Source organism: Oxyura jamaicensis, chromosome Z, assembly GCF_011077185.1.
Source record: "Oxyura jamaicensis isolate SHBP4307 breed ruddy duck chromosome Z, BPBGC_Ojam_1.0, whole genome shotgun sequence".
Lineage (NCBI taxonomy): Eukaryota > Metazoa > Chordata > Aves > Anseriformes > Anatidae > Oxyura > Oxyura jamaicensis.
Genome location: NC_048926.1, coordinates 59,871,894 through 59,893,325, shown reverse-complemented (window position 1 = coordinate 59,893,325; position 21,432 = coordinate 59,871,894). Strand labels below are relative to the sequence as shown.

At 37.2% G+C, this 21,432-nt stretch overlaps 1 protein-coding gene across 4 annotated transcripts in view; it reads right to left on the bottom strand.

Moving 5' to 3' along the window:
* Positions 1–21,432, bottom strand: part of FER (FER tyrosine kinase) — a 196,345-nt gene that overhangs the window by 45,430 nt on the left and 129,483 nt on the right. For all 4 annotated transcript variants that reach the window (XM_035309387.1, XM_035309389.1, XM_035309386.1 and 1 more), the window contains one exon: positions 12,138–12,261. In XM_035309387.1, coding sequence (XP_035165278.1) covers positions 12,138–12,261 — 124 coding nt within the window. The remainder of the gene's footprint in view (positions 1–12,137; positions 12,262–21,432) is intronic.

The following is a 21,432-nucleotide window of genomic DNA, read 5'->3' as shown; positions in this document are numbered from 1 at the left end:
TGGAGCAGTTTGCTCCTGGGGGATGGATGGAGCCCGTGGTACGGAGCCATGTGGGAGCAGTTCCTGGAGAGCTGCTGCCTGTGGGCAGCCCCCGCAGGCTCAGGTTGGGAAGGACAGCATCCCGTGGGAGGGACCCCATGGGGAGCAGGGGCAGGGAGTGACCATGAGGGAATGGTGGAGATGAAGAGTCAGGGACTGACTGCAGCCCCCGTTCCCCTGAACTGCTTGGGCAGGGGGGGAAGCAGAGCAGAGGTCAAGTCGGGAGTGATGGTGAGCCTGGGAAGGAGAGGCTGGGGAGAAGGTGTTTTTAGTTTGTTTTTATTTCTCACTATGCTACTCTGTTATTAATTGACAATAAATTCAATTAATCTTTCCCAAGTTTAGTCTGTTTTGCCCATGAGAGTAATTAGCGAACAATCTGCCTGTCCTTATCTCAACACACAAGGTATTTTCTCCCCCTTCTTGGTGACCAGCCAAGGTGACCAGCCAAGGTTAACCCACCTCAAGTTAATATGTCACATGCATACTCTATTGCTTATTTACTCACAATATGGTAACACGAAGAAGCCACAATTTGAACATGTTTTTCCTACATACTATGACCATAGAGTTCTCTGGAATCAGGACAGCACCAAGTATAATTCAGATATATATATGTAACATAGTATGGTCTTACTGAGATAGCATCATATATTGAGATTTAGAGTAAATGAAAATGTACTCTGACATTTTTATATCACACCCTGATCATCCAAATCCATGCATCTGTTACTCTAACCACAAGCCTTCAGAACTATTTCTGCAGCTGTGGCAAAGCTAAATCTGAGATGCAGGACATAACTAATTTGCTTTTATTGGAGGCTGGGCTGAATTTCAAATAAAGCATACAAGAAGCACTATCAAACTCTACAACAAATGCATACAGTTTGTATGGAAAAACTGCATTCTTCTCCCTTTTAAAATCTTTTGTTATTCAGCTGTGCCAAAATCAAATAGTTTAGGGAAATAGGTAACACATTAGAATGAAGCTCACTCCTTTTTCAGAAGCAGCTCTTCATCATAGGTCAAATCCCCATACATTGAAGCACATCTAGAATTCAATAATCCATCTAATTCATTACAGTAAATTTAAAGCATATAATACTTGTAATACTTAATTTAATAGGTTTGGATATGCACATGTTCTATGTTTTTTTTTCTTTAATACTTTCAGATCAGAATCACACAAGCTCATGAAAGAAAAAAAATCATGTTGCTCAAATAAGATTTCAGACAACCAGAATGGCTCATTCAGAATTGATTCATCGTTAATTGTAGATGGATTTATTTAGGATCAAACTACCTTTGCCAATGTGATAATGGAAATAACTGGAAAGCTCAGAAAAATATTTCAACATTCAACAACTTATTTATGTGAATTTTGCTTTTAAAAAGTATTAAAACACATCTTCTTCCACTGCTCACAAAATATTTAGAAAAATAACAGTTAATTAAAGCTAAGATTAGAATCACTACTAATATACTCACTTCCTACCTAGATCTATCCCATTGCAACATAAAGCAGAACAAACTCAGACTGAATTTTTAGCCTGCTTCCAATTTAATTCTCTACCTGTGCAACACTACCTGTGATTTGCTTACTAGGGTGCTAATTAAAAGAACATGCAATGGTGTTGTTTGCGATTTAAACATCTACCTGGAAACTGAGGATGCAGGCTAAGCTAGCTTTTTCATTGTATTATATAACCTGTATCAGCTACAAGATGCTAAAAATTTACAGTTTTCATACTGCAGTACGGTACTTAGTGGACTGCCATACTTTTAAGTCATGATTATTATTTTGGCAGGCAAGTTGCAAAGTTGGACACGAGTTTGGAAATCATGAATCAACATTAAGTGCAAAAATACAGCCATACTTTGAGATGTATTGTTGATGCAGATCTTCATGCTCCATACAGGTTTTTTTAAGCCTACCAGCATCTGTAACAATGCTGAGCCTTTCTGCACCCTAAACAGACAGCTCATACAGCAATAAAAGAACAAACTATTCTTCTTCCATATTAGGTTCACATAGCAAGGGTTTGGTAACAGGGTGGCTTCTGTGAGCAGAGCCCAGCGGAGCCCAGCAGCTGCCCAATGTCACAGCAGAGCCAGCGCCAGCTGCTCCAAAAGGGACCTGCTGCTGGACAGAGCTGAGTGTGAGATGCTGCTCTGGGAAAGCAGGTCGAAGAGATGGAAAAAAAAAACTGCTGCACCACAGCAAATGGGAGAGTGAGGAATGAAAAGCAGCCCTGCAGCCCCCAGGGGAGTGCAGCAGGAGGGCAGGAGGTGCTCCAGGCAGGCAGCAGCAGTTCCCCTGCGGCCTGTGCAGGGAGAGGCCCCTGCTGGAGCAGGCTGTCTCCCTGCAGCCCATGGGTCCCACACGGAGCAGACCTCCACGCTGCAGCCCGTGGAGGAGCCCCCGCTGGAGCAGGTGGATGTGGCCTGGAGGAGGCTGCGGCCCGTGGAGAGCCCCCGCAGGAGCAGGCCCCGGGCCGGAGCTGCAGCCCGTGGAGAGGAGCCCACGCAGGAGCAGGGGGCCTGGGGGGAGCTGCTGCCCGTGGGGGACCCGTGCTGGAGCAGTTTGCTCCTGGGGGATGGATGGAGCCCGTGGTACGGAGCTGTGTGGGAGCAGTTCCTGGAGAGCTGCTGCTCATGGGAAGCCCCTGTAGGATCGGTTGGGGAAGGATGGCACCCGTGGGAGGGACCCCAATGGGAGAGGGTCAGAGAGGGACCATGAGGGAGTGGTGGAGATGAAAGGTCATGGACTGACTGCTGCCCCCATTCCTTGTTCCCCTCTGCCACTGGGGGCAGGAGGTGGAAGAGGGTGGAGGGGGGGGAAGGTGTTTTTAGTTTGCTTTTAGTTTCTCTAGCTTGTTAGTAATAAGCAATAAATCTCATTAATTTCCCTGTGCTGAGTCTGTTTGGCTGTGACTATAATTGCTGAATGGTCTCCCTGTCCTTATCTCAACCCTTGAGCCCTTTTCATTGTATCTTTTTCCCCCTTCCCTTTGAGGAGGGGGAGTGAGAGACTGGTTGTGATGGAGCTCAGCTGCCCACTGGGCTAAAACTACCACACCTTCATAAAGGCTTCAACCAAAGAACCTCAAGATGAGGCAAGACTCTGAACACCATTAATTAGTTTTAATTGCATGTGCAACTGAACTGTAACTCAGCACTCAGTAACAAGAAAGTCTGTTTTGTTTCCTTTGAATGCTTGTTTGTAAGTATAGTCAAAATATGAGTGTTTACCAGTAGTACTTTTCCTTTAGTAACTAAAGGAAAGCCCATAGATTCCCAATCTGATGAAGACTAAATGGTGATGTTTCCAAATGCAACAACTTCTACAAACCTCAGAAAAATTCTCAGCGGAAGCATGACTAGAACTTGAAGCACAAATATCAAGTAGCCAGGTGATGAGTATTTCTAGTATCCAACTGTAAGAAATAAGCTCAAGTTATAAACTTTAAAGGTCCAAAACAAAAACCTATGTGAGTCAAACTTGATCCAGGAAAGTTACGTGATCCTTGATACTGCCACATCAGTGGAGGGAACTGGGATTAAAGTGTGCATCAGTGATGATAATTATGGAATCAATAAGGCATTTGATATTGATCCAAGAAACAGCCATTGTTAGAGCAGAACTTTGCACACTTCTTTTCGTCTTTGAGATTAATGTCCGGGAAGAGACAATTCTGAATAATGAGATTAAAGCTTTCTTTTGATCTTGCACTTCCCTGCCTTTTGATTAAAAAAAAAAAAAAAAAAAAAAAAGGTATGGATAATACTACCTGTGATTACCTGAAAGTGCTGCCACAAGATGAGCAGAAAGTACTGAGAAGCCCCAAGCTGTTAGACCTCTGACCTCTGCAACACTGTTAATTTGCACTTGTTTCTCAGTGACTCAGTTTTCTAAGCCATAAAAGTGGTACCTGAGATTGCATCTGGGACAGGGTTATGAAAATGAAATGACAGTCCTCGACAAAACTATTAAGAATTAATCACCATCTGAGACACATGGGGCAGAAACCTATATAAGCACGGTGAAGTAGACTCAGTCATTAGACCCCGAATCTGAAGCACTCTCACCAAAAGCCTGCCACAAGAAATCATGTAGATGCATATGGCCTAATGTCCCATACTTTTTTTTTTTTTAAATCAGCATATACATTTGTATGTGTAGTGATCTTTATTAGTCACGAAAACTGTTCCAAGAAAGGCATACTGAGATCCAACTTATTAACTACAGTTGCAGCTGTAGTTTCTGAATGTTCACTTTCAGATTTAAAGGACCTACAAGTAGTTACGTGGTTTTGTACAGGACCTCAGTACCGTGGAAAGTACCAAGGGCATTGATGATGAAGGTGGCATTGTGCTGTGAAATAAAGACACTTTTGTTGTGAAAAACAAATCAATCTGCAGAAAAGGTATTTTACAGGTTGACAAATGTGAACTAATGTCCTGCTACAGCTGAATAATTTCTAACAGAGACATGAACTTTCAATAAAGGCATTCAAACTGAAATAAAAAACAGGTCTCAACTTCTACCTAGAAAAAACTTCCTGTAAAGTCTTTTTTTCTCTAAAGAACAAAAAGATAGACTTTAAGGTCCCACAAGAAATGACTGAATTTTCTGCAGGAACAGAGGCTTATCAGAGGAGTCCCTGAAAAAGGATGGAAGTATGCACTACAGAATAACATATAGAAAGTAGACATACTGCAAAAAAGTAGTTTAAGCTAACAACTATCTTTCTGTATTCAAGCTAGTTGGACTACACACAATTATAAAAGTGAAAATTAAAGCTAAAACGTGAAAAAATAAACTAAGTTTTCCTGAATTTTATATTTATTTGATGCATATCAGACATAAATTATTTTACAGATAGTAAGAAGTTCAAAAGTAACTTACTGTATAGATAGTAAGAACTTCACCTATATCTAAACTTCAAAATATTAACTTGCCATGCATGGGTTTGCTTAAACACAACTAGTAATGCAGCATTCTGCTGCCAAAAGTTAAAATGCTTCAGATAACAAATAGAAAATAGAATGCTCTGCATGTAATTTTTACAGTAAATATTATAGGAGATAGGTTGAGTGAAAAGGAAAAGTATTTTCCACTTGAGGATTAGAGTGATTAGTGAATGATTAGGAATTATCCAACTCAGTAGCTTAAATGGTAAAAGCACATTGGAACTGTATTAACAAAAATAACTGTCTGTATGTTATGTAAATGACACAGCAAATGTAAGCAGAGCTCCTTACGGAAGAGAAAACAAATGGAATGTTGGTCTTTCAAGTCCATCCCTGAGCTGTACAGCAAAAATTCACAAAGAACATAACGTGGAATCATGCTACGTAACATCAGTAATGTCTGGTGAGATAACCTGGTCTATGATATTCCAATCTACTCCTATACGGCAAGCACAGTGAAATGCAGCAGTGTTCACCTGTCTCTCTTCCTAGATTACAACAGCTGAAGAGCACCGTGTTAGTTATTTTAGGGTTGGAAATGCCACATGAGGAAGCACACAGAGTAGCGTGAGAGCTATGAAAAATAATTCCCTGGAGCATTGCAAAGCACTGACACTTGCGTATGGAGAAATGTCATGGTCAAGAATGCAGTTTTAATAGCCACTGATGAATAAAAGGATCACATGCAGATAGATGACAGCATCATGCCCTTTGAGCAGAGACATACTGATGACTCTAAACACCTTGTTGCAGCACCATAGCGGAGTGTCAGCCTTGAGATGGCTGCAGCATTCCCTTCTTGCAGAAGCAGAGTGCCAAGTGGTGTGGGCATGGAGCAGTGCCATTGTTTTGGCAAGTCAACACACCCTTGAATTGCTTAGCAACAACTTGGATTCCCACGAGCTGCTCTCTGCACTTTTTTTGTTGTTGCAAAGAGCAGGCAGATCACCAGCTACCCATAAAAGAGCTAGAACAGGATGGGCTTCTGCACCTTCCTGCATACCTGCTGCAAGTCTGGATCATTTCTCCACATAAAAACTATGCATTTGTAATGGTTCTTTCACTAGTATTTATCATGACTAATAAACTAAATTAATCAATAGCCTGTGCAAAATCCATAGTGTTAAAACTGCACAGTGTCTTTACAATCTAATAAACACACTGGAAATATTAGCTTTCATGAAAAAAAAATGTAGATAAGATGCAAAATTGAAGATTTCATAAAGCACTTGCATAATAAGAAATAAAAGCTAAGTATGTGGCACTGTAATGAGGCAACCAAATTCAAAAATTGACTAAAATTATTTTATAGATATGAGAGAATACATTTTTGGAGCTTTTTCCTTTTACAATAACAACATACCTGTATTATTTAAGTGATCAAGAGACAGTTACAATTCTTTATTAGTGTTCACACTTGTAGTTTTAACTTTAAATAGAATGGAAATGATTTCTAATATCCATACTTTAAAAAATAGGGTTTTATATGAAACAGAGACATAATCTTATAAATAAGGTTTGAAATTACGATTATTCATTACATTTATGTGCTGTTTCAACTGTAGCACTTATAATAATTCCCTGAAATGCTTCACTTTGTTGAAGCATGATCAACTATTATTATTAACCACAAACAGAACAGATTTTTTTGATGCAGTAATAAATGATTAAATATTTTCTATCTTTAAAAGAAAGGTACAGAAATAGTATTTGGCACTACCACAATTTTATACGTGCTGTTCTGAATGAATCATAAAAAACTAATGAATAATGACAATTACTTTAAATGACAGTACACAAAGAAGACTAACACATTTTCTGAACATCTGCAATTTTTAAGTTTGCATAATACCCCTCCCAAGGAAAAAATATCAATAAGGTCACAAATATAATATTTCTTTCTCTAATGTCTTCTTTTATGAAGTCTTTAATACTTCCCCAGGGAATTTCATGAATTATGGGAGTGGATATCATCTTATAAGAAATTACTGCTTGCACAATAAACCTTGACGAGCCCATCTAGTTGATAGAAAGGCAAATTCATTCCACAGAAACACAGTCTTTCTTCAAAAGTTATCACCGGCACAGAAAATTACAGAAATTACAGCAAAGATCTTAGGTATTCAATACCAACTTTTAAGCTCTTTGTGCCCCAGGAGGAAATGCAGTATTCAAGGAAACACGTGCTCAAGGAGAGTAAGACATTTCAGAACGGAGAGAGACATTCTGCTGAGCACTGAATTGCTCAGAGACAGACGAAAGGAGGTATAGACATGTATTTGGCTCCTGACTTCCACAGGATGTGGGTACAGAATTCAAGGAAGCAGGTTATTCTCCCCACCCTGTAGGAAAGAGACCTGCTCAGCTTTTGGGATAAACTATCTCCCTCCTGCTTCCAAGGAGACCTAAATTATTACTGATACACTAAACTGAATGTCACCTCCGCTAAACTGAATAGGATCACTTTTCTTCCTTTCTGTGTAGCTGAGCCACTGTCCCAGAAAGAAATAAAAGATTCATTGGAAAGGAAAGACTAACTAAATTATTCAGAATAGCTCCTATGGCATTCCTGGCTGGGAAAGAGTTCTGATATATCTTTCCAAAATTCTTTACCTTAGCAGTTACCAGGTTGAAGTGGAAAAAAAAAGTTCTGGGAACAGTATATCTTGCAAACTAGATAGTAATAGTGAAAAAAATATTTTCTTAGTAATTTACATGTAATTTATATAAAACACCCAAATCTAATAAAAACTACAGAAATCCCAAATTAACTTCCACAGCGCCAGGATTTCACAGTATGAAGCTAAACCAGCCACTTTTAATTTAATGTGGAGTTTGTAATTGCTAGAAAACAGTATTAAATCACATTGTATTTGCATTAAGGTAAAAAATCAGTAATGACATGAATAAAGATAGAGAAACTGGACCACAGAACATGATCATCTTACCCGTGAACATATCTTTAATTCAGAGCATGGGAGACTTCCACAACATTAACTGCATTGACTGAAAGGAAGACATGACTAAGGGATGTACCTTGAATGCTGTTTGGCAACATCTTCTCATATGTTGAAAATAAGTAAATTGAACCTGATACCAACTTTATGCTACATTTGGTAGATGAACAGATGATGGCTACTGCTGATAAATTTAGCGGAAAACTGTCATTTGGAATGGTTATTAATTAATCACTTTTAAGATTCTAACTTTTAATATAGTGCTCTTCCAGTACTGCATCTTGAAATTCGTTTAAACTATTATTTTTTAAAATAAACTGGTTTTTGTTTGTGAAAGCTCTTCAAGAAGGAAAAGTAAATCTACTACTCAAGTAAAGTAGTGGAACTATCAAGGAGCACAATAATTAACTGAAAAAAAAAGAATATTTCTGTTAGCTTGAATTAGAATCATATATGCATTATGTATTACTTGTAGATAAAGCTACAACACTATTTTCCAAAATAGTGTTTTTATATTTTCTAGACCTGTCTCTTTGATTTTGAAGGGTTGCACTTTCAAATGATAAAACTGAGGAAATCCAAAACATAATTGCTTTTCTCAGTATTAAAATATTTTTCAAATTGAGTTTTACCACACTTTGAATTATTTTCATTAAGAAATGATGGTTGTAGGGGGAAGGATAATGAAATGAACAACAAGTATGTTCAAATTATCTGAACAAGGTAGCTGCACGGGATAGGTATGGAAAATAAAAATAAATGAAGGACAAATTCATTCAACACATGCAAATCAAATTCTGGAAAAGAAGATCACTCATAAATGCTTATTGAACCAACTGAAGTTATCACATCTCCATCCTAATCTTCTGTTTCTAATTAACAGAAAAAAAATGAACTATCTAAGCAATAGCGTGAGGTAAAAAAGAAAAACAGGAAACAATTCTTTAAACTCATTTTAATTAAATGGAGATGAAATAACTGCATTCTTCTGTGTACGTTCAACCATTCTTTTATTTCTTTTAATAAAATCTTTTCATGCCTTTTTTTTTTTTTTTTTAATATAAGCCCACTCTTTTCTGCTTTTTAATCAGAACAAAGAGAGAGCAAAGAACAAGTGATTTCTGGACTCTAGAGGAGATGAAAATGCAGATCAAATAATCCCTCACAGACATTATGCATTTGAAGTCTGACAAATTTAAACTTTATACCTGCACTTACTGAAACACCACAGCACACATAAAAATAAAAATCAAAGGGCAGATTAGTTGTTGCACTGGCCCAATTACTGAAAACTAAGCCAAAGCGTGACTCGGATAGTGATTTCAGAAAGCCAGTACAGATTTAGAAATAAATTTAAAATACACAGGCTAAGTATAGATAGACCATCTGTATCTAAAAAGTGGCATTAAAAATCATTTAATAAGCTGCTGAGCCGTCTTTAGTTTCACGCACATTAAATCAAATGAACACAGCGCTAAATAATGGTCACCTACATTACTAAGAAAAAATAAGTAAGGGTTCTGAGCAAATGTTTAAAACAGCAAATATAATATTGTGGAAAATCAATAGTATGGAAGGAAAACAATTTCATTTTGCTGCAACCTACATAATGGAAAGCATTTCTAATGATACATTATTTAAGATTCTTCTTAAGTAACAGTAATCACAGCATTCTAACTTTTAATCAAAATAAAAAATATTCTTCTGCATATTCCGTTTTGTCCCTACTTAATTTTCTTATTTCTTTTTAACCTGAGAACCACTTTCAGTTAATGATGTTTCTGACAAAAGAGAACAAGTTTATTGTTGTTTAAAAAAACCTCATATTCTTTTTTCATAATGCTACATCTTCTTCTTACTATAAATTGTTCCATTCTAATCTACAAGATCTCAGTATAAAATTTATCCATGAATAGACCCCTGGGGTCTTACCTGACCCAAAGAGGAGGGACCAAGGGTTCCCATATTCCTCTTACAGATGATGCTATCACATAGTTGCACCTTCAGTGCACCTGATGAAGAGATTGAAGCTCCAGTGGGGTTCTGAGCCCTGCACACCTAAGAGCTCACTTACGAAGCACTATGTACACAGTGGGACTTCTACCTGCTAGCCTGTTGCTCCCTTATTTAGTGTATCTGCTCCAGAGCTCCAGAGCGTTGTGTCCACCAGCGTGCAATCGACTATGAGCATCCAGCAAGTAACAGATGTCCTGTGCTTCTGTGGCAGATAGGATTTTTGACAAATGTATCTCCAACCAGCCCTCAGGATGCTCAGAAATCTTGGACAAATGCTCAAACTCCCCAGACAGACATGGAAAAAAAACTAACAAACAAACAAAAAAAACAACCAACCAACAAAACCACAGAGGTGCTTCTGTGCTTCTTACAACTAAAATTACTAAACTTGTTTGTCTGTTGCCCTGATTCAGAATTTTTCCATTATATTTATCTATCAAATTCCGAACAAAAATAAAACAAGCACATATTATCGCCAACCACATAATACTGAATATTCTGATTTATTAACCTAAGCTTTTCATAAAAGTAAACAATTTTTCTGAAGAGTTTATTTGTCTCCTTGGCTGCATTTTGAAACTCTAGTTTTTGCAGGATAGGTTTACTACCGAAAATTTTGCTTCTGCCTTTACAGAAATTGGTAGTTCTCTTCAATAGTCTTCTGTTATAATCTGTGATAACAATAATCAATTTCTGTGAAGATATTGAAGGTTAAAAAGGGAATGGAAAAAGTATCTTTTCCCAACTTGTACTTGGGTATGTGTAACCCAGACAGTCTGCAAGTTTAAGGCACTAGCAGAAGAGATTAGATTACAGCTGTTTCCTAATTTTTGATTCTCGACGACTGTATTCAGCTTTCTAAACTGATCACAATGAAACCTTCATACTGTAAGACATTTCTACATATGTGCCCTCTGAAATGTATTTTCCGAATTCCTAATCAGTATCTTTGTAAACATACCTTAAAAATAAATAATATCAAAGATAGAAGACAAGAAAAAGTAGGAATTAAAAAAGATTACTATTCTGTTTGAACTTGCGTAGGTCAAGTCAAGCCCCCCAAAAAGTGAAAAATATACAAATGACACAATAACAATGTAAAATCTTGCTAACAGGTTTTGAGCTTGCTATGGTTGGTGGAATGTTTTTTAAGATAAATCAAAACACCAAAGAGAAACACCATTTGCATCTCCAATAATAGCATTCATTAGAATTGTGCTAAATATGATGTACATTAAGTGGCACAGAGTTTATCTACAAATGTTACACAAAGCGAAGTGGAAATTATCAATATTACAAAAGAAAATTTGTTCTTTATACCCTACAAAGTGGTCTACCATCATTTTTATGTCTTGTATTTCAGGCATAGCACTGTAGCAGGAATATATGGTGATATTTTGAGAGAAAAATAGGTAAAAACTACGTACACTTACATATTCTGTTTGATACAAGCTGAGAATAAGCAGTTCCAGGGCAGAGCCAAACTGGGAAAAAATATATATATATGTATATTCTGATACTTTATCTCTGTTGGTAGCTTTCCCGTTCATATATATACATAGATATATTCATATATATTCATATATATATATATGAAGGGGAAATTTTTATATATTGTATATATATATATGACGGGGAAAGCTACCAACAGAAATAAAGTATCAGAATAGCATCTTCCATATTTTGGAGAAAGCATTCTGTGTAACTGATAATAATTTGATATGTAGAACTCCAGTTTTAATCCTTTTAACATCTGATATATCAGTGGATTTTTCTGAAACTCACTGTAAATATACCTTAACTTCTGTGTTTTCTGGCAAATATCTGTACATTTCAGAGAGGATATAAGCTCCATAGATTTTTGCCGTGATTCAATGTTAACGTATAAATTATGCTCCTCATGTTGTGAAAAACCATTATCAGTCTATACTCAGAGCTCTAAACCATACAAACCAAACAATGTAGCACTTATTTTTACCCAAATGAACAGAACACCTTTGAATTGGACAAGCAATAACCTCAATTCGGAAAAACTGTAGCTTTTTTTCTAATTTTAGGGATCATTTCTGCTATTAAGCACCACATACACTTAATCTGCCAGCACTCCAAATTATCAAAATTACAATAGTGAGGAAAAAGTACTTTCCTTACCTGTGTATACAATTTTTAGATTCGAGATATGCCATACCAGAAGCAGCATCTAATGAAAATTTCACTAACTGTTTCGTTTTCAGTTCATCCTTCTTTTTTCTCAAAAAGGACAGGAAATCACCTCCTAGAAAAACAGACAGATGGACGGTGAGACTTGACAGATAGAATACTCACGTTTATCTCTTATTACTATAATGAGACCAAACAAAATGCAGCTATCAGCTCTTTTTCTCAATCCGTCAATTTGAGGCTAGCCGAAGAAAAGGGACGAATTCACCTGCCAGGATGCAGTTTTCCTTATTTCCCTTAAATAGAAAGCGCTTAGGAGTGAAAACTGCACAAAGCTCAACAAACAAAGGCTGTGTTTTTGTTATACTCAAAATCTTTACCATTGTAACGTTAAATATAGACATCCATTAAAATTTGTTGACAAAAACAACCGATGATTTGTGAAAATATAGTTCTCCAATCACAGAATAATTGCTGTCAGACTTTACTGAAACTGTTAATAAAATGATTGATTCCTGTTAGGTACAAGAAATTAACAGAGAGGAGAGGAGAGACCAGTTCAGTTGTAAGGCACCTACAGGGATGATGAAGTCCAACTGCCTCACCACTTCAGGGCTAACCAAAAAGCATACTGATGAGGGCATTGTCCAAATGCCTCTCGAACGCTGACAGGCATGGGTCATTGACCACCTCCCTAGGTAGCCTGTTCCAGTGTTTGACTACCCTCATGGTAAAGACATTTTTCCTAATGTCCTAATCAATTTTTAATTGATCATCTGCAGTGACATTTCTCAAACTCCTCTGAAGCCACTGAAGGGGTAACAAAGTGTTTTATTTCTTGGGCAATGTTAACTGCCTATTTGTTGCTGGCAATTAGAGGCAAACTAATATTACTGTGACTTCACAGTCTACCATTTTTGAGGATCTAACTTGCTGCTGTCTTGTCTGGGGAGGGGAAGTTGTCAGCAGGAAAGCTTCCTGAAAGTGAATCTGTATTTGCAAGGAAAAGTTACTGAAAACCCGATTTAAGAGAAAGGTAAGTAATGGAGGCATTATATAAACACTGCAAAGTCATGCTCAGATTGACGTATTTCTATTAGAGATTTATTCTAAAATATACTTCATTGTTCCAGACAAAGCCTAAAAATCATAGTGGAACTGTACATGTCACAGTATTTATTTGCTAATGTGTAGCTGGCTGCTGCTCTAGACTTGATTTCTTTTCACGTTGGACTGAACTGACTACAGCAATTCTCTCCTGCAAGTAATGCACTGTGACACAATTTCATAAACCGCCTTTCTTAGCAATGAATGTAAAAAGACTTATATTAAAAAGTTTCACGTGGAATTTTCTTTGGAAGCCATTTGTATTTCGTACTGTAAGAAATAAGAGATTATTAAAGAAAAGAGTCTACTGTTACAAAGCCTAACTCCAAAAGGTTGGACTAGATGATCTTAGAGGTCTTTTCCAAGCTAAATGATTCTAGAGATTCTATGATTCTAAGGCCTTTCAAATATTAACTTGCAGCAACCATAAAATGACTTGGTACCTTAACTATCAAGCGCAATACCCTTCACTTACTCGTTTGCCCTGGGATCTGCTTTCTTTTAGTACAAAGGATCTGAAGATGATGGCTTGATAGGTTGTCTTAATGAAAATTCCCAGAAAACCAACACTGGATAAACTATAGATAGAAAACACTGCTTCCGTTTTGCTTGTGAACACAGTAACACTATAGGAAAGCTGAAAACACTATTTTCACACAAATACAGAATGGTTGAGGCTGGCAGGAACCTCTGGATGTCACCTGGTCCAAGCCCCCTGCTCAAGCAGGGCCACTCAGAGCAGGGTGCCCAGCACCACATCCAGGGGCTTCTGGAGATCCCCAGGGAAGGAGACCCCACAGCCTCTGTGGGCAGCCTGTGCCAGTGCTCGGTCACCCGCACAGCGAAGCAGCACTCCTGGTGTTCAGAGGGCGTCCACCACTCCTCCCAGCTTTGTGTCACCTGAAAGCTTGCTGAGGGTGTTCTCTGCCCATCATCCAGCTCATTAATGACGTTGTTAAACAGTACTGACCCCTGGGGTACACCTCTAGTTACCGGCCTTCAATTTCCTTACTACCCCAATTCCAATTAAACACGTGAATAATGCTACCTGATACATTCTTTCTTCAGTGACAAATTTCGGCCAATTTTAAGAAAGGAACGCATATAACAGCTAAACACAGTCTGCTTAGAACATACGCAGTTTATTATAAATTTTCAGGAGTAATAAAAGGTTCATACAATTTGCATAATCCCCAAATGTGGGACATCTAAGTATTTAAAAACAGACTGCCAGAATGCTTTGTTAATTCACAAGGATGATAGCAAAGGTGAGCAATCTTCTTTACGCTGCTCATGTTGGACTAACCAGCACGCCTCGTCTGAGTAAGCAAATATCGCATCCTGAGAGCACCAACAGTGCTGCTGGCACACATGGAGCCCGCAACGTCCCTTCCTCAGGGGCTGGATAATCCACAGATGGAAAGTGAATAGCTGACTGGATGACCTTGACTCTTTAGAGTCAGTCGGCTTTAGCCAATTTCAAATGACCTCTGTTTTATAAAAGATCATTGCATATTTAACACCTCCACAGTCTGAAAGGATCCATCTTAGAATACTGAATTTTAAATTCTAATGAAATCTTAAAAGAACTGAACACTACTGCAAACTGAAGTGAGCAACAATCACCTTTCCTTTAATCTCAGAGGTTACTGACATAGTCTGCTAGCTAGCAAAAAGTAGATGCTGCCAGAGATAGCAAAGATAAAAACTCCATTGAAGCATCTGTCATTTCTTGCATGTGCACACAGAAATATTCTGGTTATAGGAGACAGCTAAAATCATTTTTAAGCAATTTCCTTCTGCTCCCTGAACACCAAACACATACAAACAAGCAATATTACCTTCAGAGCTGATGAAAATTATTTTGTTTATATACTGAGCAGTCACTGCTCTGTACATAGGAATCATTTTTAATTAGCAAGCATGATTATATGCCTTTATGAATATGAAATGTTTCCAGTCTTGACAACTTGTGGCATTACTTCAATGAGAACAGTACATCAAGGATCCTTACAGAAAAAGTACACAAGGCCACCCTAAAAACAATTACTCTCAATCAAACAATATTGCTATTTTGAAAACTGAGAATTTCCAACATCTTGCTGCAGGAAGAACTCAAAAAACAGATAAGCTCAGTTCGATATACTAAAAGAAAATATGCCTTTGCACACAGCCATATTAAAAATGAAGAAACAAGTCCTAAATAAGAAAGGTCTATTTATGAGAAGTGCTATAACAACATCAATGTGAGTATGAATATTAATTGTAAGTAGTCAAAGAAGTGAGGCTGAAATCTTTACAGCAAGAGAAGAATTCTTTTTCCAAGCAAAACTGTTATTGCTAAACTCCCTTCCTTGAAAATAATATGAACGTTGTTAAATACTGTTAGAAACCAAAACCATTAGTTATCCCTTAGTTCTAATAGGCTTACAAATAGGAACAGAATCCAGCAAGGTGCAAGATTATATATGCTCTGATAAATTGCAATGATTTGGGGAATTTCCATTCTTAAATGTTTTGAGTTTTTTTGCACCTTTCTTGGCACTTGGAAATTCACAGGTAAAGAGAACAAAGATACAGAGGCATAGAAAGAATCATGGGCAAAAGTAGAAGCCGCAAGGAAAAGCAAGCATTCTTCCAGATACATCACTCTCAACAGAACTTGAATAACAAATCATCCAATTAACATCATTTTAAAAAAGACGTAATATCCTATGGAATAAAGCTCTCCAATCAAACTTATCACATTGTAATTGAAAATTTCTGTATAAATTAGCTGCATAATAATTAACAGAGCATTCAGTATGAAAGATGACTGACTAAAAGTCTGCATTGAAAAGACAACTACTACTGATTCCAGTCACAAGTGTTCTTTTAAGACAAGTAATTACTTAATTTATAGTGATTTTTACTACCTCTTTTTCTTCTTCTTCTTACTGATTCCTGCTGTGAGGGCTCAAAATGCTTGTTTGCCAAGGCATCTCAGCAAAAATACCTATCGTGACAGAATGTGCGACAAATCAAGTGCCAAAGTTCGGCTTGCGTAGCCTGCTGTGCACCCAGACATGCAAGAACATCCCACGAAATGGCAGGACATGATGTATTCCCAATCTTTTTTGCATTCCCCTTCACATAAGTGCACATCCTCCACATGCTGGAGGATGTTTGAATTTTATCCACATGAGACACAGACCCCTCAGGGAACTGTAAGGACCAGGCTCCAGGCCATTAAAGCAGTAACTGCCTTGCAAGCCTCTTCCCCCATGCTAGGGGACCAATAAAGAGAAGGGAAGCAAAGACAAGCCTTGTAACTCATCCTCCTGAAGTGGATCCAGCTGACAAGCCTCAGGATGCTCTACCTCACATCGTTAATATGAGGTCCTAGCTTTGACATAGAATTCCCTTTAATAAACAACCCCGAGCTTCCATGAAATACCAAGGATAAAACAGCAGCTCTGCCACATCAAGGCTCTTCCTTCAACATCACGGTAAAGCCCAGACATCAGTATATCAATTTTTTTCTTTACATAAGAGCATCACTAAGAAACAATTTATCTTTCTTGTTTTGACACATGGGACACAGAGACTACTTAACTACAAAACTCTCTTTGTCCAACAAGATTGTGAACTCAACCTAACTGAGGTTCAGATCAAATGACCAAAGGATGGCGAAAAAAATAAAAAACAGTGGCAAAAACAAAACCAAAACATGGGAAATGAAAGATTAAATATGTGAAATAATTATTTTGAAGATCACTTCTCAAAATTCATACAAATACCTCGTAGAAAGGAGTTATCACTCTCCACAATCAGCAACAAGAACTTCATTGAATAACAAGTGACAACGAGGTTAAAAAGTTAGCCATCTCCATTCCAAAGTTTAGCAATAACACAGGTTATAAACTCATTTCTAATACACTCAGGCAATCAGACTAAGATCCGAATTTTCATGTTTGAACAGGACCGAAAGCTGCTCAATTTCTTGTATCAGAATGTGTTAAAGGGCAGAGTATGTGCCTGTAACTTCCCATGGTATGAATGTATATTTATACTATCAGCAAGCAATTAAGACTTGCTGATCTTCAATGTTTGGCATGTACTGTATCAATCTCTGTAGAGTTATGAACAAAATCAGCATAGTATACCTCAAGCTGTACACAGTATATTTTATGCCTGTCATCAAAACCCACTTTTAATAAAATTATCTCGATCTGTCTACAGTCACAATAGTGAAAAACGTCAGGAAGGATACGTTTTTGTTACTAGTTCTGTTTTCTGGTATCTGCCCTTGAACAGAGGTGGTGAAATTGTCTTTTACATACTCTGTTCAATACTGATTTGAAAGTGCTCTTAGCTGCAGACACAATAGAAGTGATATGCATCTCATCCTGTACAAGATATATTATGCTGTTTTAGGGTAAATCTGATTATCCTCATCATTGTTACACCACTGTCTGTCCTTTAACTAACTAGTAAATTCTGACTTGTACAGTCTACTGTGACCAGCATTCCAGCTACTCATCTTCACAGGCAAGCATCCCCACGAATACCTTCAAAGCTGAGCAAAGAGGATTTCACTACAAACCCTTCAGTGTAGCTTTATGCACTTCTTAAAACAAATTTTAATATAAAATACTCTAATTTACTATATGCAGCACATACTGTCAGAACATAATCTCCAATATAATAACTGTTGACAAAAATGAAATTAACAGACCAATTAGACTATCAAACAACTGAAACAAAACTAGATGGCTACATAATGGTAAGCAATGATTTCTCCTATATGCATAATTTCCATTGTATTCTACAGGGTTACCTGTTATTCCAGTTAATGGCACACAACACTACCACGAAATGAAGCCTGCTCCAACTACTCTAAGTGCTACTGATATAATTAGACCATTACAGCATTACCACCAAGCAGAAATCAACTATCAGTTTGGGGCTCATAGGGGAATACACAACAGGACTGGAGTGTCTGTCTAATACGACGGAATTATTTTATTAAGTAAATGACAATATGTAGTACATAAGCAGGAAGCATTATGATTATACTAGGGCAGCCTGCTATAATTGGATTCGTCAGAAACAGCCGTTCATGTGTGAATGTGAAATACTTCTCATTATATGCAGAAATAAGAGAGTGAAAATACCACATATCAACATCTCCTACAGCTGGCCATACCTTATAGCATAAACTTTATGCTGTACTTTACATGGTATTTTGTGGCAGTATAACAGTTCAATTAAGAGGGCATGCAAAAGCAAGTTGCAGTTCTGAAAGAGAAAAAAAACTTATCTGTGATCAATGAGAAGAAACCCAAACCCAAGAAATAGCAATGAAATATGTTAAATCTGTTTATAAGATACTTAGTTGTGGCAATCTCTGACCTGAGTGGCATTTATGATTTACTGTGAGTACATAATTCAGCGTTTTCCTTAGTTGGTGCCCCAAAGGGTACCTACTTGCTTCTAGGCACTCAGCATTCTTCTCATAGCCCATACTGATACTGAACATCATTAAAATAAAGTTTTGAAATTATGTTGGGAAATCTTCCACTTTACTCATTTATATCAATATCTAGATACAAGTAACATATACATTATACCTAGATACAGTGTTACATAGATCTAATGTTACAAACAATAATTAAGGCAATATTGTAACATACAGTAACATAGAAGAAACTATTATGAATATTACTAAATTATGTAATTTACATGTATTTACATGTAAGGTTTAACAGAACGGGAGAGTTTCCTTTGTTAAATATTCTTGTTCAGTAGCAGCTTGTTTAAACAGTCCACTCATATTTTGCAGATAAACATACAGTAATCATAGAGACACGGCGTGCTTCTGGCCTTATCACTGAACAGTCACCTAACACAGAGGAGCTCCATGACTCAATATTCATAACTGTTTTATAAGCTATAATTACATTATTGAAATGTTTTATGTGCACCTGTATTTATAAATTTGAGGATTTGTACCATCAGTCTTCTGACTATCTAAAGTGAACACATGAACACTTTCTTTATTGTCCATGTGCATTATCAACAAAACACACTTAAACACTGTTATTTAAAACTACGCATTTTAAATATTAAATGTATCTGTAGCAATTCTAAAAGTTTTTGAAGGAATTAAGCAGCAATTTGACAAACTATTAAAAATCTGTTTAGACATGCTTAAGTACTCACTTTCCTTAGAACAGTGTACTTTCACTTTTCAACTAATTAATCATTTGTCTGTAATGAAGTATTTTCACCCACACCTCCTTTTAATTTTTTTAATGTAACTAATTAACAGAAATTGTAAATAAACCTAAGTTTTTTTTTAACTACCTGAAGAGTAGCATTGCAAAATCCAGTTAAAACTTCATTTTTCCTGTTAAGCAAACCAAATAAAAGTTGCTGCAATCATGCACTAGTTTTACAGTAGTAACGTTAACATTGGTAGTAATGAAGTATAAATGGAAATGCACATGCGTAAAAGCAAAAATGCAAGAAGATATCAAGAGGTCAAAGAATGGCATGCACCGACAGCTAAGGACACCATAAGAAGCAATACGGAGGTAAACATGGAGATGTTGCTTCCACCAGAACCGCACTGCAGGTAACTTGGTAGCAGAAGATCTGTGATGAGACCACAGTGCTGATGATTCATTAGTACAAAATCTGCACTCAGATAAAATGAAGATGACAAAAAAGGTTACGACACATTATTTCCATTTAACAGGATGATGGACTATTGCTGTAATATTCTCAAAATGAGGAAAATAGTAACAATGACCAGAAACCTTGCCTGTGATTTAAGGTGGATCAAATAACTGGAGTGTGAAGCCAATGACCGTGCTACAGTAACTACGCATTCTGAAAGGTCTCTTTATTCCCTAAATCAGTCTGTCACCACCATCCAAGAGGAATCCAGGAATCACAGCAAGATATCAATAGCCAGCACTCCCTGTCCCCTGTGCTGCGTGAAATAATCCTACTTAGACTACCTGGACGTTATGGTTTGGTGTTGTGGCACTGAGGATACAGGACTACGAGTGGGTACATGTAACATGCTTCTGAAACTAACCAAAAGGAAAACCAGGAAAAAAAAGGAAGCAAGGATAGGCCACAAGAAACAGAACATACATGAAAAACAATTTTTTTTAAAGAAAAACAAGGAACATTTTTTTTTCTAAATGAAAATACATTAAAGTAACATTCTTACTTAAAAATCATTCTAGGTAAAACAAAAAGTAATAGTGTGAAGAAATACTAACAAAACTAAAAAGACAAGATGCAGAGAGGATTTCTTGCAGCTATCAAAACACTGAATTTTTATGTTTAGTTGACTTGAGATTTCAAACAGATTGTCTATTTCTCTTGTCTACTTGCTAAATGGATGAAATTTTCATTTATTTCTGTACAGCCTTGAAACAAAATAGAGACTCATCAAAACCTAAAATGCTTGAAAAGATAAAAATCAAACTCTAGTCTCAAATGTTGCAATAAAAGATGTCTGTATAGTGGGACTTTGGTCTTATTTAATCAGACAGATGAGCTCTGAGCTGAAAGGAATTTTTAATGACCACCACTTAATTGCCCAGCAAAGATGTTTGACTGTTCCCCCGGTACTCTTAGTATCTATACAGCTGGAAGCCACACAGGAAGTAGGAGGAAGGCAGAATCACATATGAATGTACAAGGCTAATAAAAGGAGAAGGGAGGAAGAAGAAATGGGGTCTCTGTGTGTGCATGTGTGTGTTGCAAGAGAGCTGGATGGACAGTGTGAAGCTGGACATACACAGAGAAGAGGAGGTCATGTGTGTGTATGTTCTGGGTCACAAGGTGACGTGCCCAACAAAAGTGAAGGCTGCAGAGGCAGAAGCAAGGCAGGTTGCAGAGGACTAGAGACAAATAAAAACAAGCCAGAAGCTTAATTGATTGCAAGAGGAAAGGATAAAGATGGAGAGAGGGGGAAATAAGAAAAAGAGATAGAGGTCATATTTGTATGAAGAATATCTCAGGGTAGACAGAAGATGAGTTTAGCAACAGCAAGGTATTCAGCCAACTAGCTTACTTGACTAAAGTGTATTTTCCAGAGAAAAAAAACAGGACTTGAATGGAAAAAAAAGCCAGTCACTATCACTGTTAAAAATCTGCACCTTATCTGCAATTCAAA